This window comes from Eptatretus burgeri, chromosome 12 (assembly GCF_056783735.1).
Source record: "Eptatretus burgeri isolate ZD-2024b chromosome 12, Ebu_testis_v1, whole genome shotgun sequence".
In the NCBI taxonomy this organism is placed as follows: domain Eukaryota; kingdom Metazoa; phylum Chordata; class Myxini; order Myxiniformes; family Myxinidae; genus Eptatretus; species Eptatretus burgeri.
In genome coordinates, this window is record NC_140972.1 from 64,968,408 (window position 1) to 64,986,010 (window position 17,603).

The following is a 17,603-nucleotide window of genomic DNA, read 5'->3' on the forward strand; positions in this document are numbered from 1 at the left end:
ACGACGACAACGACCAACAACCAATTCTTCCTCTTCCCAACTCCACCGACTGCGAAGTCTTAACTCACTTGACTGACGAACGCGGTCGCTTATATAAGCCCCGTGGCTTCGCCTTTGACCCCCTGCCTTCGACCTTTCACCTCGCTCCCCATTGGCCCGAGAAAAAGTGGGCGTGAATGCATTTTGATCCATAAATTTGCATATAGCGACCGCCCTCCAACGCCCTGGAGGCGGGGCCAAATCGCCCCTCGCTCACCGATTGGACGGAACAAAAGTGGGCGTGTATCGTTTTTGATCCGTTTTTGGAGCGGAAAATCCGTGGTTTTGTACACGCTGTTCGGCGCGCGCCCTGCACGAGTCCAACACCAGTACCCACAAGCGGCGCAAGAACGGTGGCGATGCGACGGTTGCGAGGTGTGACGTGAAGCGGCGCCGCGGTGGGTGGTTGATGTTGTGGTTGGTGGTGGTAACAATGGCGGTTGGTCCAAAATAAAGATAGTAAAAGAAAAACGGCTATCCTGAAGAGTCGCAGCACGCATGAATAACATTTATTCCCTCTAGACAACGGGTTTGGGCCGAACTACACATATACTTACCGAGATATCTCACCTAAGGGACCTGAATGGTGGTTTGCGAATTTGGTAACCACAACACTACCCCCTCCCCTTTTTACAGACTCGTCCCGAGTCGTCAAATTTTCGTGTACCATCATGTGTAGTTTTCCCCTAGTACATTTTACCTGCGGATCCCTGAGTGCGACATTCATGGTATTCGTGTCCCCAAAATAAATAACCTGAGGGCTGCGTAACTACCTAAACAAACTCACTCACACGGACGACTTAAATAAAATTGCCGGCGCTAAGACATACATGCCGGGGGCGCACTCATATGTACAGTACATCTTAACCTTAACTTACAAATTTTACACTAAACCATGGCCCAGGATCAATGAACTCTGCAAAAAGAAAGCAGTTAGCAGGGAGCCAGGCTGCCCACATGCAGTCTCTGGCTCAAAACAATGCAGGTGACAGGGAACGTGGCTGGCTGCTCACACGCAGTCCAAGGCCTTCCCTTTTGAACTGAACGCAGTGAACCACAACGGTGCATGGGCTGCACAAATGCAGTCTCCGTGCCAGCTCAAGTGGCACACGCAATGAGCACAACGAATGGATGGATGAACACAACATGGTGCATGGGCCGCCACTGCAGGCCCGAGTTGTAGCTGCCAACAGGGCAGTTCTCGCAGCTTGCAAACTGTTGCCTTGCGGATCCTGGCGCACATGGAAATGAACAGGGGGGGGGGGCAAAGCAAAAATTGAACGGGGCTGGTGAACGTGGGCAGTGGGCATGGCAAAGGCAGACGCAGCAGGCAAACACAGCCTGCAGAAGAAGGCCGCTGCAGGCAAACACAGCCTGCAGAAGAAGGCCGCTGCAGGCAAACACAGCCGGCAGATGAACTGGCCGGCACAGGCCTTGAAGTACCACAGCTGCAGATGATCCGGCCGGCACAGGCCTTGCAGCACACAGCCAGCAGATGAAGCTGGCCAGCTTTTGCCGTCAGTGGAAGTTGGTGGAGGGAGTGCGGTGGTGCTGGCCACTTGGAAGGCGGGCTCGGACCTACCTACTTGTCTCCCTCCCACCTATCGCCTTTGCCTGTCACTGTACATACCCACTCCCTTAATTTGTCAAACCCCAATTTAGCCCCAACTTAATTTTTTATTATTATTATTTTTTTTCTTTTACTTCTCCACTATAAATCGTCCCCTAACCCCCTTTATCGTCCTTGTTCGGCTAACCTATCCTGTCACCTAGCCTACTCCCAACCCCTACGTTCCCTTCCCGGAGGGGAATAAGGGAGAGCTAACGTCCTGTGTCGAGGCCCAACGAAGCCTCAGAATGGCCTCCCCAGAGTTCGGCGATCTATAACCAAAGTGGGTCCAGCGGCCCACAACGACAGTGAGGGGATGGATGGTGCGGAGGGGTACATCTCCTAATCTACCCTAACCATTTAACTGTTAAACTACCCCGGGGCTTTCAACAAGTGCCTCTCGCTTAAACTATTGGTTCTATAAACCGATTCCCGTCGCCTGTGTTGGTGTCCTCACAATTTCGGGCCTCGCCCCCCAATTTTCTCTCCGTGCCCTCACACGGTCTCATGGCTGGGACACGTGGCTCCCTTTGGCAGGCACGACCCTCTGCCGAATCTCCCGCTATGGCACCCCCGGGCACTACACTGCCTCCGAGCCTACCAGCTCCCTAACACCGGGGAGTGCCCCCCATGGCACCTCCCCTGAAATGCACACGTGGCAGGCTGGCTTCCCAGGACCCTTTCCGAGGGTCACCCATGCCCACAACACTGCCCACGCGGCTAATGGCGCCCCGGGCCCCCGCACCAAGCAGGCGCACCCGTGCCCACTACGCTATCCCGGCCCCCCATGGGCCCTTGGCCTACCACGGCCGACTAGCCTGGTGCCCGGGGTACCCACTCAGCGATACTCACCTTTCGCAGCCACGCTCCCAAGCCCGTCAACAGGGCTCCTGCACCCCTCCAAACGGGTTTCGAGCCTACACACCCACCAACAACAAAACGACCTCCATTTTTCAATTTGACTAACCCCCTAACTCACTTTATACTGACCCCGGGGTCCCTTGGGCAGGAGTCACTCCTCCCCCCAATCACTCATCGCACCATGCATTCCCCATTCGCTCCACTCACACGGACCCGCTGGCCTCACTCACTCAACAAGTGCTCACCTCACAACTCACCAACTCTTCAACACACACACCACTGAACTCTGCCATCCTCCTAACTACATCCCCTAACTAACTCGTGCTCCCACGTCGTCCCTTAAACTATAGCACGTTCCATTTAACACTACGTAGCTAAGCTACGTCCCCTCTACACATTCACAAGTCTGTCACTGTCTCCAAATAATCCCAAAATCATTTTATTTCCCAACCTAAAGCTCACTAAATCCCTCTACCTAATCCATTCCACGGACTCCATGAGGACTTACCCCTGCCCCATGAAGTCGGTCTAGCTAAGCTAACCCTTCCCCCTAACTAGTTTCCATCCTGTGCCCAGGTCAAGGGGGTCTTCCACCCCTTGCCCAGGAATCCTGTGCACCCGAAAGTGAGGCTTGCCCTTTTTTTTTTTTTCTTTCATGCGCACCACCAGCGCGGCAACTCGCGCTCGCACCTGCCCGTGACGTCATGCAGCTGCACGTGTTCCTCGTCCCTCCTTGGACGGTACCATCCGGCAGAGATACCCCTCCTGCCGGATTCCAACCCCACGTGCAGCCATGACGTCACCGTGCGCATAAAAAAAAAACACAAGCCCCACGTCTCGAGGGGTTCCCCACGCGAACACGTGTGCTTTGCCCGTTGGAGCTTAACACACACGATCGCGTGGAGAACCCGTCCGGTCCAAATCCATAATCCTGCCTAAACTTTGTCCGTCCGCGGGATCGGCAAATCCACCGCGTGCGTTTCCGGACCGGGACTTCACTCTCGCAAGCGAGCACGTGGCGGTCTCGTGCGTTGCACAGCACGAACCGCGTGCTCACTGCTGGGCGAACCCGGCACGGTCCGCGAAACAACTACAGCCGCTACTCGGCTTTCTTTCTTCTCATGTCGCCGTCTCCGTCTCCATTCCACACACGCACTCCCGCGTGTCACGACGCTAACACTCCATTCCATCACATTCACCCCGGGAGACGCAGCTGCGTGCTCCCGCATGCCAACCGACATCTCCCTTACATACCGCTCTCTCACACACACGGTCTCCCTTGCATTCGGCCGTTCACTCACGCGTGCCTCACTACTCACACAAACCATACTACTTACACACGCGGGGGAACTCACCCGCGGTGCCTCATCCACACTCCGTGCCTCACTCACACACGCGGGGGCACTCACCCGCGGTTCCTCACTCACACTCCGTGCCTCATCCACACACGGCGTGCTGGGAAGCACGTACTCCGGCATCATCGCCACCACACCACTCACACACGGGGTCGCTTCCAGACACGGGGACGCACTCACACCTTGCACCACACACACAGGGACAACCACACTGGGGATTCGTGTCCCCACAAGGGTCTCCGGGGCCTCTATACCCCCCAAGCTCTCCGTGCACCTGTCCACAACACCCGTCCCCTCAACCTCGCAAAGCACGACCGAACTCACCTGGTCGTGACTCGCCTCAAGGGGGCATACTCCCTCCCCTCGTTCTTGGAGGAGGCTATCCAGGTGCTCGCACTGGGTCCCTACACGCTCCGCGAGCTCACCCCCATTGTCCTCCACTACCTCCGTGTGTGTGTGTGCGTCACTTACCCCGTCTTCATCGTGTAGTCTTCCCTCTATTTTTTCTGTCTCCCGTGTCTCTGCCAACTCGGTCACCTCTTCACCCTTTACCTCCCTTGTCTCAATTATTATTATTTCCTTTGTCACGGCCTTGTGTCTCGTCTCGCACGTTTTGGTCTCCCCATTTAATTTTTCCCTTTTGGTCACCGTCGATTCCTCTGTCATGACCCTCGCCCAACACGCCCCCCGAATTATTTTTTTACCCGCCTCCACCGCGGGCCTGTCAGCCGTTGCACCCCCTTCCAGCTCGTTTGCTCCCACACGTGGAGTCGCCATTCCCAGCTCCCTGGTCACGGCCTTCATGCCCGCCTGCAGGCATCGGCCCATGTTCTGCGTCTCACCCCGTAGCTCTTTCATTTCTTTTTTCATTTGCTGTGTATTCGCATCCATCGTCGTTTTCACTTCGTCCATTTGCTTGTTCATTCCGTTTATTTGCTTTGTATTCGCATCCATCTTTTCGTTCATGTTCGCATTTATCTTCGCTGTCATTTCCGCCAGCATGGCGCATAGCTGGGCCATGTCGGGTGCGCTTGAGTGAGCCGTTTCGGCAGGGGTTGGGGAAGGGTTTTGGTGGAGAGGGGGAGGGGAGGTGTCATACACCGCGGCCGCTGCCGCACCCATCCCGGGCCCCGGGCTCAGTTGGGCGAGTTCGTGTTCCTGCACAATCAACATTTCCTGCACGGGGATTCCATCCTGGACCATGGATTCTACACATTCTACATCCATTTCTAATACCCCCGGCTCCCGCTCGCCTTGAGACGCCATCTTGCTTCTCGTAAAGGGTTAATTTAGCTCGCTCGTAATTTGGAGGGAATCGGGGGTCGCTTCTCTCACCCCTGGACCGATTCCCGTGAATTTAGCCGGAGACAGGAGAGCCCGTTTTCCCGTTCTCCGATACCAGTGCCGCGAGGAGGGCGATGGATTTGTATCCCACTCCTGACACCAGTGTTACGGATTCGCGCCCGCCGGCGTGCTGACGGCCACGTAACTCGAATCGCGGCACGTCGCCCACCGGACGGACAATCCAGTCGTGACCCTCTCGGACTAACGCCGGGAACCAGTCACGGGTGGACCTTTCGGTCTCACCGCGATCGAGCCAATCGGCCCCCGCGTGGGATAGGGTTGCTCGCCAAATTCGACCTACCTAAGTACCCACACGGAGGGTAGACCGGGCGATCGCACCTCGCCGCAGGTCGACTTCGGACACGGGCCACTTAAGCGACCCGTTCCGTACTATCGGGATAACCGAGCGGTGTTATCGTCGGCCTCGACGGTTCGATTAATTATCGGGCGTATTCAGCCCACTACCAACCCTTTACGTGAAGCAAGATGAGGATTCAATGAAAGAAATGACGAAGCGAAGCGGGAAACAGTTCAACATAAAGCACATTTATTCGCGATGAACGGAAAGCACACATATTCAATTCCACCAAAAGCACATAGAAAAGAAGAAGAAACACAATGCAATTTTACACAAAAAGCAAATGCGACAATGCAGATCTAATACCGACTACGCGAGCACACGGCAACACTTATACAATTTTACTTCACAGACGGCGCCGCCGACAACACATATCCAAAACCAAGAAAAAGAACACCCTCAAAGATGAGGCGGGCCTGAGGCCGAGACCGGGTCGGGCCTACCCGTCTGGTGATGAGACGCGGAGCGGCGATGGTGCCTCAACTCCGCGGGCCTCGCGGGCAGTGTCTGGTAGGGGGTGGGAAAGGGGGCCCCCTTGGTCGCACTATCTCAGCGCGGGGGGGAAACAGGAGGGGGTTGCTGATGCTCGGGGGAAAGGAGGATTTTTACTCTGCCTCGAGTCCCGCGACGAGCGTCTCCACCTCGGCCAGGTCGCGCCGTCAGCCTCCCTGGTGTGCAGCTCCCGGCACGACGCGAGCACCCCCTCGTCTGCCTTCGCCGCCTCTCCACAGCTCCGTCCTCTTCGCTCCGACTCCAACGCACACGACGACGACGACGACGACGACGACGACGACGACGACGACGACGACGACGACGACGACGACGACGACCAATTCTTTCTCTTCCCAACTCCATCGACTGCGAAGTCTTAACTCACTTGACTGACGAACACGGTCGCTTATATAAGCCCCGTGGCTTAGCCTTTGACCCCCTGCCTTCGACCTTTCACCTCGCTCCCCATTGGCCCGAGAAAAAGTGGGCGTGAATGCATTTTGATCCATAAATTTGCATATAGCGACCGCCCTCCAACGCCCTGGAGGCGGGGCCAAATCGCCCCTCGCTCACCGATTGGACGGAACAAAAGTGGGCGTGTGTCGTTTTTGATCCGTTTTTGGAGCGGAAAATCCGTGGTTTTGTACACGCTGTTCGGCGCGCGCCCTGCACGAGTCCAACACCGGTACCCACAAGCGGCGCAAGAACGGTGGCGATGCGACGGTTGCGAGGTGTGACGTGAAGCGGCGCCGCGGTGGGTGGTTGATGTTGTGGTTGGTGGTGGTAACAATGGCGGTTGGTCCAAAATAAAGATAGTAAAAGAAAAACGGCTATCCTGAAGAGTCGCAGCACGCATGAATAACATTTATTCCCTCTAGACAACGGGTTTGGGCCTAACTACACATATACTTACCGAGATATCTCACCTAAGGGACCTGAATGGTGGTTTGCGAATTTGGTAACCACAACAGTATCCTTTGCTGAAGGTTAATTTTCCTTACGGAGGATTACTCATGGTCTTTATGGTCTACACCACAACCATATGATCAGTTAACCCCACTTGCTGTATTTTGGGTGTATTATTTCACAGTGATTTTCAAAGTAATTGTTTTTGAAAATTTTAATTTTTTCACATTGACCTCATGGGCCATTACATGGTCTACATGGGCTATTATTCTCTCTATCGAGTGCAGCCTGTGGCTGCTGGTTGGATCATTGGTTGGGACGCAGCTATGCCGCTGATGCAGTTGTCCCCCTTACCAGTACACTGGTGCTCATTTTTCCGACCTCGGAAGGATGACAGGCTGCGTCAACCTCCTGGTGTATTTTTTTTTAATTCAGCGGCCAACGGGGCTTGAACTCAGGACACCAGGATCCCAAGCCGTCACCCTAACCACTAAACCAACACCAGGCTCGATACGTGAGCTATTGATAACTTGAATGATTAAAGCTCGCAAGCAATATTTCTGAATAATATACATGAAGATTTCATGACCAAGGCAAAACGGAAAACATCTCTTTTAATGTTCTTTTGCACGTGTTAAGCAATTATTTTAAGGTCTTTCAAACAGCCATATTGACCATCGCAACATCATTGCTGGGTTCAATTTTTGGCCTACACATTAACATCTTCTTGAGCTCTGCCCGGAAACGATTGTGAAGCCACGCGTAGATGAAAGGGTTGTAGCAAGCTGAGCTCATGGCCACCCAATGGCAGAGGAGCTGCACCAGATTGAAGAAACGAGTGTCGATGAGGTCAATATCTATGTCTTGTAGTACGTTGAAGACATTAAGTGGAAACCAACAGAGGCCGAACACCATCACTACCAGAACCATCATGCAGAAGGTCTTGTGGTGGCGAGTGCGGTCCTTCTCCACTTAGTTCTTGGTGGCCGTGCCCGGAATGATACGCTTCTTGAGTTTTGCGAATATCTTGAGATAAAATAGCGAGATGGTGATAAGTGGTAACACGAAGGTCAGCAGCAGCATGCTGTAAGCGTATATCATTTGCTCCCCCTCCATGTTGATCCAAAATTCCTCACAGATGGTGATGTTTCCATGATCGAGGTGGAAATGATATGTGTGCATCAACGCAGGGGTGGCTATGCCACACGAGGACAACCAAATTGCAGCCAAAACGCCACCGCACATCGGCAGCACGATCCTTTTTTGCAAGGGGTACATTGCGACTATGAAACGGTCAACGGCTATTATTGTGAGTGTGAAGATGGAGACATAGACGCTCACGGGCTGCATGAAGAACACGAAGTAGCAAGTGAAGCGACCGAAGACCCAACCGCGTGGGTTGAAAATGTATGCGAGAGTGAGAGGCACACATGTGGCGCACATGAGCAGGTCGGACACGGCGAGGTTTCCAATGAGAAGGTTTGTTACGTTGTGCATTTTCTTGACTCGACAGATGACAATAATGAGCAAAAGGTTTCCCATGATGCCCACCACCACCACAATAGTGTACCACAGCACTATGAATGGCTTTACCGTATGGATCAGTTGTAAGCCCCAAAACTGTTCCGAAGTGTCCTGCAGCAGAGTATCGAAGTCGTCCACTCTTTGCCACGATTGGGTCTGCTCCGGCATTTTGACGTTCCACTCCATTCCCAATTCCATTCCCCTTTCAACCGAACCTTGCTTTGCTCAAACTCTTCCCCAGTTCATGGCAGTCCGATGTTGCCCTGTGGCGGCATACAACTGTTGTTGAGAAAAGTCACAAGAAAATATTTTGCTGCAAACTGTGGTGAATTAACGTGAATCGAGGGACATGACGCGGGATCACATGTTGTGCGTCTCGCGTATAAGGGGAGGTCTCTCTGCGGCACGGGGTGATTGTCCCCGGGGCATTGCTATTGACATCGGCTGTCCACTTGATGCTCGTTAACTGAAGGTGCTCATTGACTGGTGAGAATGGAGATTATATCGAACTCCGTGCTTACGCGGATTTAGTCTGCAATGGTTAACTGCACATGTATACGTTTCTGCTTATGTACTCCTAGCTGAACCTGTATTTTCTGGTGTACCCACAGAAGCGGCTCCAATCAAATGGAATAAAGCCTAAACTCTGAAGGTTCACCTCTCGCTCTCATTTCAATTTATTCCATTTTGCATAGTAAGCGAACATCCCGATCACCCGGCGCATTGTTTGCAAGTCCTGAGGTGGTGGAAGCTCACGGAGCGGGCGCAATCGCTCAGGATCAGGCTTAATTGTGCCGTCGGCTATCGTGTAGCCGAGAAGGTCAATTGACCTTGCCGAGAATACGCATTTCTCGTAGTTGAGAGTCAGATTATATTTTCCAGCAATGCTCAAGAATCTGTCCAGATTCCTATCATGTTCCCTCTGATCCCTACCGCACACTGTGACATTATCCACGTAAACAAAAGTGTCTTCGAGGTTTTCATCTGAGATGATGTCGTCCATAACCCGTTGGAAGCAAGCTACTCCATTCGTGACACCGAATGGTATCCTTCTGAACTGGTAGAGGCACCGCCCTGCCTGGAATGCAGTGTACGGTTTGTCTTCCTCTCGGATGGGAATTTGATGATAGGCGCTTCGCAAGTCGATGGTACTGAATACCTTATAATTGGCCACGCGTTCGACCATCTCATCTATGCGCGGCAGGGGGTAGGCGTCGAGTTGGGTGAAGCGATTGACCGTTTGGGAATAATCGACAACCATCCGTCTCTTATGGTTCTGACTGCTGGTTACTAACACCTGTGCGCGCCATGGCGAATCGCTCGGTTCTATAATTCCCTCCTCCAGTAATCGCTTGGTTTCTGAAGTGATGAAATTCATGTCAGCAGTGGTATATCGCCGCGATTTGATCGCTATCGGTTTGCAGACCGGCGACAAGTTAGCGAACAGCTGGGGGGACGTCACCTCCGCGGTGGTCAGCGCATTTAAAATTAGACGAGGCTTGCTTCCTCCAAAGGGTATTTCGACGCTCGTGTGCTGCTTGAGGACATTATGACCCAGGATTACGTCTGCGCACAAATCACGAAGCACCAGCACCTTTACATCCCGATGCGTGTACCCTTTTACGTCCAATTCAACATTGCAGTACCCTCGTACGTGGGATTGTAGTGAGGTGGCGGCCATGCATACCGTATTGTCAGTCGAGTGGATTACCCATTTCCTGCCCTTCACTAGCGAGCTGTTGACGAAACTTTCAGAGCTACCGGTATCAATCAGTGCCTCAGCCATATGCCCGTTAATTCGCACGTTGATGATAGCCTTGGATAGATTCCCCGGGGAGGCTGCAGTCAATTTATTTTGCGAGTAGAGAGCCGCAGAAGTGGGTTTATTCCTCCTTAGAGTAGATTTACATACCCTGGCATAATGCCCTTTCTTGTCGCAATTCATGCATGTGACATCTCTGGCGGGACATTTTTGACGAGGATGCCTTTTGTACCCACAAAAGAAGCATTTACCGACCGGAGCAGTTGCTGAGGAGTTTGACGAGGTCTGGGTATCCGGCTCCTCGGGTGTTTCTCCATCCCTCATGTCTGGCTGTGTCTGTGCCAGTGGGGTTCCTTGGGTTCCCATCGTAGCAGCGTTTCATGAGCAGCATCGGTGTCCCAAATGACTCAGATTGCTGCTGAGCCGTATCCATCGCTCGAGCCTGATCGACTACCTTGTCAAGAGTGGGTTGCGCTTTCTCTAGTAAGCGTTGCCGTATGTGGGCTGATCTGAGTCCTTGGATGAATGCCTCCCGTGTGGCTTCCTTTCGGTGTTCCTCGGCGCTTACTGCCCGGAAGCTGCAGTCTTTTCCCAGCTGATTCAGAGCTTGCAGGAACTGATCGATTGTCTCCCCGGCTGCTTGCTTGCGTGTGTTGAGAAGATGTCGTATGTATACCTCGTTCTTGGGCTTCACGTAGAGCGCCTGCAGCACGTCAATCGCTGCTTCGTAAGTGTCGCACCCCGAGAAGAGCCTGTACACGCCGGGCGAGACATGATTCACGAGAGCGGCAAATTTGTCAGCTCCCTCCGCGATGATGGTCAGATAGTGTGAGAAGGAACAGAACCAATGTGACCATTTCATTTCTGCGTCAGTCGTGTTTGGGTCTGCGTCGAACCTCTCTGGTTTGTAGATCTTGTCCATCTTTGGTTGAGAGAGCCGAGAAAATCAAATGGAATAAATTGAAATGAGAGCGAGAGGTGAACCTTCAGAGTTTAGGCTTTATTCCATAAAGCTCTGAACTCTGAAGGTTCACCTCTCGCTCTCATTTCACAAACATTGCTCAATTAATGAAAAATACACCTAATTTGGAGAAAGAAATTCAGATATAACTTACATCCACAGTGAAATAACACCCCATGGTGTGGTCTCACCCGTTTCTCTTTCTCTTTCTCTCCTTTGAAACGTTCCTTGTAGGTTGTTTGAGACTACTACACACTCAGGTCAGGAGCTCAGGCTGAAAGTCTGGCACTGCATGTACATTACCCCACTCAAGTTTTGAGGCTTCTTATTTCATTGCTCGGATTATTGTCTTATAACCGTGTGCAAGAGCCTTGAGCATGACGAGACCGACCTTCCCCCACCCCACCACTCTTAACCTCTTAATGCTTTATGGAATTATTCCTCTCTCCTCTCTCTCTCTCTCCTCTTTCCTCTCTCCTCTCTCCTCTCTCCTCTCTCCTTTCCATATATTTTTGACGAATTTAATTATGGCAAAATTTCTACCCTCTCACTAAATTTCCTCCAATCTGTTATATATATATATATATATATATATATATATATATATATATATATATATATATATATATATATATATATATATATATATATATGTTGTATATATTTTTAAATAAATAAAAGCGAAAGTGTGTTTGTCTGTCGTTATCATACATCCTTATGTTTTCAAAATTCATTCCATCCTCTCCCCTCATCCCCAATTCCATGAAAAAAGATGGCTTCGATGAAAAACCTGTGATTTTTGCTACTCCCATTAACCCTTCCCTATCCAAGCTTTCTTCATTACAGGTTACTATCTTCCTCCCCTTGTTGCTCCTTACTTTCATAATTAATTCCCTTGCTTATTACGTCCATCTGTTCTGCTTTCTTCCCTCCGTCACATCATCTTCCAGCTCTTCCATGAGCCTAGACTTCATATACTTTTTTAATACCCACAATAAGGGGGAAATCCCAATGGGAAGGAGAAAAAGAAGAGAGATTAATGGGATAGTAGAGACAAAGGAGGTCTGGGATATGTAGGAAGAGAGTGGAGAAAAGGTTTTTAAAATTTATATTTGTCGACATGATTGAGGCTCATGGGAAAGCTAGAGCAGAATGGAAGGGAACAAAATAGAAAGGGGGAACCACCAACAGCAGAGTATAAGTAAGAGTGTGATCAATGGGGTGGGGAGAAGGAAATGTGTGGGTAAACAAGATGCACACAAGCTGAATGAAATGCAGCCAAAGGGGGAAGCAGGGATGAAACAAAGGGAACAAACCAACCAGCAATGAACAAATGGAAAGAGGTAAGTGAGGGGGGAGGGGGAGGGGGGGAATCATAATAACGAGGAAAAAGGGAGTGCTTTGGAATGGGGTCATTTGGGGAAAAAGAGATCATGAGTGTGGATGGGGGATGATCTGAGGTAGCTGTACTTACTCCCATCAAGCTCACCACATCAAGTAACAGACATACTCACTCAGTTTCATCTGAGGCTGGCTTGCATTCACAGTGAAATAACACCCCATGGTGTGGCCTCACCCGTTTCTCTTTCTCTTTCTCTGATGAAAGCTTTGTAAATGGTTAGAAGCTCAGGTGTGCCAAAAAAGGACTTTGCACGACATAGGATTCCCAGTTGGCGACTGGCTTTGGAGGCCAGCTTGGAGTTGTGGCTTTCCCAGGAAGGATCGTGGCAGATGATGAGACCCAGAAGCTTGAATGAAAGGACTTCGTCAAGGGGAGACCATCTTGGAAATATGGTCTGCGTAAGAAAGATCATGGCTGATGGTGAGATTTTATATATGTTTTCTTTTTTTCTTGTATACCAAGTCGAGGCTCGTGTTCGAGCTCATACACAGAAATATATATCAAGGCAGGAGACAAGGGGGGTGGGAGAGGGAAGCACAAATTGGTGGGGAACAAAGACAATAGGAGATCTGTGGAAGAAAGAGGGATAGGGTGGGGAACAACATGGGGAAAAGAAGTTTGTACCACAGGGTCTTTCAGGAAGAAAAACAGGGAATTTGAAGGAGGTGGGTTTGGGGTGGATTCACGGGGGTAGAAAAGGTCAAGATTTTGGATGGGGGAAGATATGGGATGGTAGTGAACAGCTGTTTTGAAGACCTGGAGGCAGGAGTGGGATTGAAGAGAGTGTGGGAGTTTGTTCCAGAGGTGGAAAAGAGTAATGATTGAGTGAAGGTGAGCAGTGATTTGTTATTTTGGCAGTTTCACCAGGAGGGTTTTTTTGGTGGACTATGAGACCTCTGAGGAAATATAGGGGGGACAGATCACAGATAGAGCAAAGGGGGGGGCAAGGAGAGGAGATGGTAGAAGACAGAAAGACCATGACCTGCCTCTGGTGAGAGTGAGAGACCGAAAGACTCAGCTTCATCATGAGAGATACCAATGATCCGAAAAGCCTTGGTTTCCACACCGTGAAGTCAAGCTGGGTGTGAGGCAGGAGCACTACCCCGGAGGGGGGAGAAGTACTCCATCAGACTGCGGATGAAAGCTTTGTAAATGGTTAGAAGCTCAGGTGTGCCAAGAAAGGACTTTGCACGACATAGGATGCCCAGTTGGCAACTGGCTTTGGAGGCCAGCTTGGAGATGTGGCTTTCCCAGGAAGGATTGTGGAGTCTTCCCTAGGAGTCTGAATGACTGAACTTCCTCAAGAGGATTGTTAAGAGAGTTTGACAGACAGTCCTTCCAGAGAGAGATGGTGAGAGTGTGAGATTTGTCAGTATTGAAAGACATATTCCAAGTGTTTGACCAGATTGTGATGTTTTTTCAAGGTCTGAAGAGAGTGAAGAGGCTGCAGCCTGTCTGTCTGAAGAATGAGAGATGTCATGGAACAGGGTGGAGCCATCGGCAAAGAGATAAAGGGGATTTTTCCAGAGTCAGAGAGGTCGTTTATAAAGATCGGGAAAAGGACTAGGCCCAGAACACTGCATTGGGCACTCCAGCCTCGACAGGGAGAAGAGATGAAAGGATTCCATTGAGTGCCACATGTTGGCCACGAGAGTAAAGGAAGTCAGTAAGCTATGTGTGGAGTTGGCCTTGGAAGCCATCGGCAAAGAGTTTGGAGGGAAAAGCGAGATGCCAAACTGTATCAAAAGCATTGGATATGTCCAGAGAGATGGCCCTGATCTCATGTCTGACATTGAGGGCCTCCATCCATTGTCGGGTGAGTATAAGCAGCAAGTCCAAGGTGGAGTGACCTGGTCTGAAACCAAACTGGTGATCTGAGATGAGGTTGTTATAGAAAAGGAAGGATTTCATATCAGCTGTGATGATGAATTCCACGACTTTGCTGATGATTTGAAGTAAGCTGATAGGTCTGTAGTTAAGGGGATCAATTTTTGCACCTTTTTAATGTAATGCAGTGATATTGGCAGATTCCCAAGCAGATGGAAAACGACAAGAGTGGAAATGGCAGAGAGAGGTTGTGAAAGAACAGTGGAACAGGAATTTAGGACATGTGAACTGATGGCACCGGTCCAGCAGCAGAGTCAGAATTGAGGGTTGAAAGAACCTTCTGAGGTGCAAAAGACAGAGAGCAGGAGTAGTTTGGTATGACAGGGAAGGGTGGGTACCGACCGAGAGTGAGGGGTTGGGAACACAGGATTTGGAAGCAAACACCGAATTGAGGCATTCAACCTGTCACCTCTCAGAATGCTGTGAAATGCATATGTTAAACTGAATCTGCCAATCTGTTGCCCAATCTATGAATGCATGTAAACTTTCCTGAATTGTTCACCCCCCTCTCTGCTATTACCTTAGTTCCAAGATTTATATCATCGACAAATTTACAAAGCCTACTCTTTACCATATTTTCCAAATCCTGAGATGACAGATAACTTGCAACCTTCTATGACATGACATCCTCCCACTCACAGCCACTCTTTGCCTCCGATCACTAAGACAGTTTCCAATCCAGTTCGCTACCTTATCAGCTATTTTGCACACAAGCCCTAACTTTAGGTGCGAGCCTTCCATGTGGCATCTTATCAAATGCCTTCTGAAAGTATTTATTTATTTATAACTATATCCACTGTACTTCCCTAATCCACACAATCAGGAACTGTTTTATAGAACTCCAATAAATTTGTAAAACATGACCTCCATTTCGTAAATCAAAGCTGACTGCCTTTAATTAGTTTGAATAGTTTGAATATATTTAAATGGTTTCCTGAAATAATGGTGTTACATTTTTAACAAGCTGTTAAAAATGTCAGGTCACATCATGCCTATCTGCTCTGTCACTTCTTTCAATGCTCTCACATGCATATTATCAGGACTTAGAGCTTTAGCTTCCCTTACAGTTCCTGCCTGTTCTTTTCTTCCTCCATTCCCACCTGGAACTCCTCTAAAAATCATTCCTCACCTCCTACATAGATTCTCTCAGCAAATGGAGGTTCCCCAGACTGTTCTCTTGCATGTAGTGATCTCGTCTTGTAAGCCTGTCATCTCATTTTCATCACCAACCAATCTCCCTGTGCGATAATACCTCAATTTCCTACACTTGTCTTAACTTGCTTTTTTACCACTTGTTAACTTACAAAAATGCATTGCTATTATGTTTAATAACATTGGTCGTGTTCTTCCCGTATTCTCTTTTGGCTTGCCTTGTTATTTTCTTAACGATCCTCGGTTTAGTCCTATATTTATCTGAGTACAACTCTAGTGCTGTTGTTTTTTTACACCTAATGAATGCTCTGTGTTTCTCCTTAAGCATGAGTCACATTTGCTCCATGGCGAGGATACGGCGGCCGTACCCCCCCCCCCTGAATTGACAGAAACGTACGGCGGCCGCAGAGTTTCTGAGGTGGCCTCAGGGTGGCCCTACGTCGTATGGCTGTCTTTTACAGGCCATTGGGGTCTCCGTAGAATTAAAGCGCGGAGTTATAACTTTTTTCATTTCTAGGTTGGCCGTAGTAATTCGATAAGCTGTAGCCATGACGTAGATGTGTTCCACGTCGATCGTACGTAGGGCGTACGGTGGGCTTGCGTTATTCGTGCGGCTGCCATAGGCTCTTTTCAATGAAAAATGAATTTTGCCAATCCCCAAAAAATTACAGTGGCCGCACTATTTCCACGGTCGCCGTAGGGTAGTCCTAAGGCGTCCCTGTGTTCACCGTACCAGCCTTGCGGTCTGTGTGACTACCTGCGGGCAACGCAGGGTCAACGCATGGTTCCCCTACACCCGCCGTGCATCCTACGTACGGCCTCCGTGGCAGTCGGCGTCGACCGTGCGTCCACCGTGCGCTTCCGCTAGAGATCGGAGTATAGGTGTTTGCCACACACATCATCACATTTCACCAGCAGCTCAGACCAGACACATCACCATGCCTCCAAAGAACGGTGTTGAGGACTAACAGCCTCTGCCGTTGAGGAACAACCAGCGCCATCTGTATATAACCTGGTCCACAATCTATATGACAGATATGAGATATGATACACATATGAAAAAGAACTGGTATATATACCCACTCGTTACCGTCCGTCTGGCCACACGTTCGCCTTAGGGACCCCATGCGGGCACCTTGAGGCTACCTTGCGTCTGCCTTGAAAATTCTATGGCCGCCGCAGGGACGCCCTAAGGTCACCGTGCGACATCAAATCAAAGACCGTACGGCACCCCCACTTTTTCGGTCTCCACAAATTCTAAATACCCTGTGTGGCTACCCGAAAAATAAAAACATACATATGTGACTGCTACATTGTGTGACCATGGAAATACTGCGGCCACCCTATAATTGCTAGTGGCCGTATATTTTTTTAGACCCCACGGCCGCCGAGCCAAATGTGACTGAAGCATTAACAGCACTCCTTCTCTCCCTGCTCAGCCACACTGGTCCATTTTTCCAGCTTCAGCTTTACACCTCACTGGAATGTTTTCTGCATATTTTGCTCCTTGAGGGTTGCCCACTTTTCTGATACCGATTGCCCTCCTGTTACCATGTCCAAATCTGCTAATGCTCCAATCACTTCCAAACAAATTGAACAATGGACAAATGTGGAGCCGACTCTTTCTATGGTCAAATAATGTGTTATCAGTGGCATATAGTCAACTGTACCCTATTTATTCCACGACAAATTGAGGCCATACCTTGCTCGTAAAAACGAGTTGTCTTTACATTCGGGTTGCCTGCTGTGGGGCAGCAAGGTCATTGTACCGCCCAAAGGTCGAAACAAGGTGTGTGATGAGCCCCATGAATCACATCCAGGGATTGTAACCATGAAGTCAATTGCCAGGAGCCATGTTTGGTGGCCGGATATAGATGAAAGCCAAGAGAGCTACATTCGCCATTGCTCCGTGTGTCACGCCACTGCTCTGAACTCACCTGAGGCACCGCTT

General features: G+C 50.1%; 1 protein-coding gene across 1 annotated transcript; it reads right to left on the bottom strand.

Moving 5' to 3' along the window:
* Positions 1-6,441: 6,441 nt before the first annotated feature.
* On the bottom strand, positions 6,442-11,524 carry PRLHR (prolactin releasing hormone receptor). Its single transcript, XM_085848278.1, is given in 2 exon segments — positions 6,442-8,751; positions 11,366-11,524. A coding segment is annotated over 1 exon segment (1,065 nt). The 5' UTR covers positions 8,687-8,751; positions 11,366-11,524; the 3' UTR covers positions 6,442-7,621.
* Between the last annotated feature and the right edge of the window lie 6,079 nt (positions 11,525-17,603).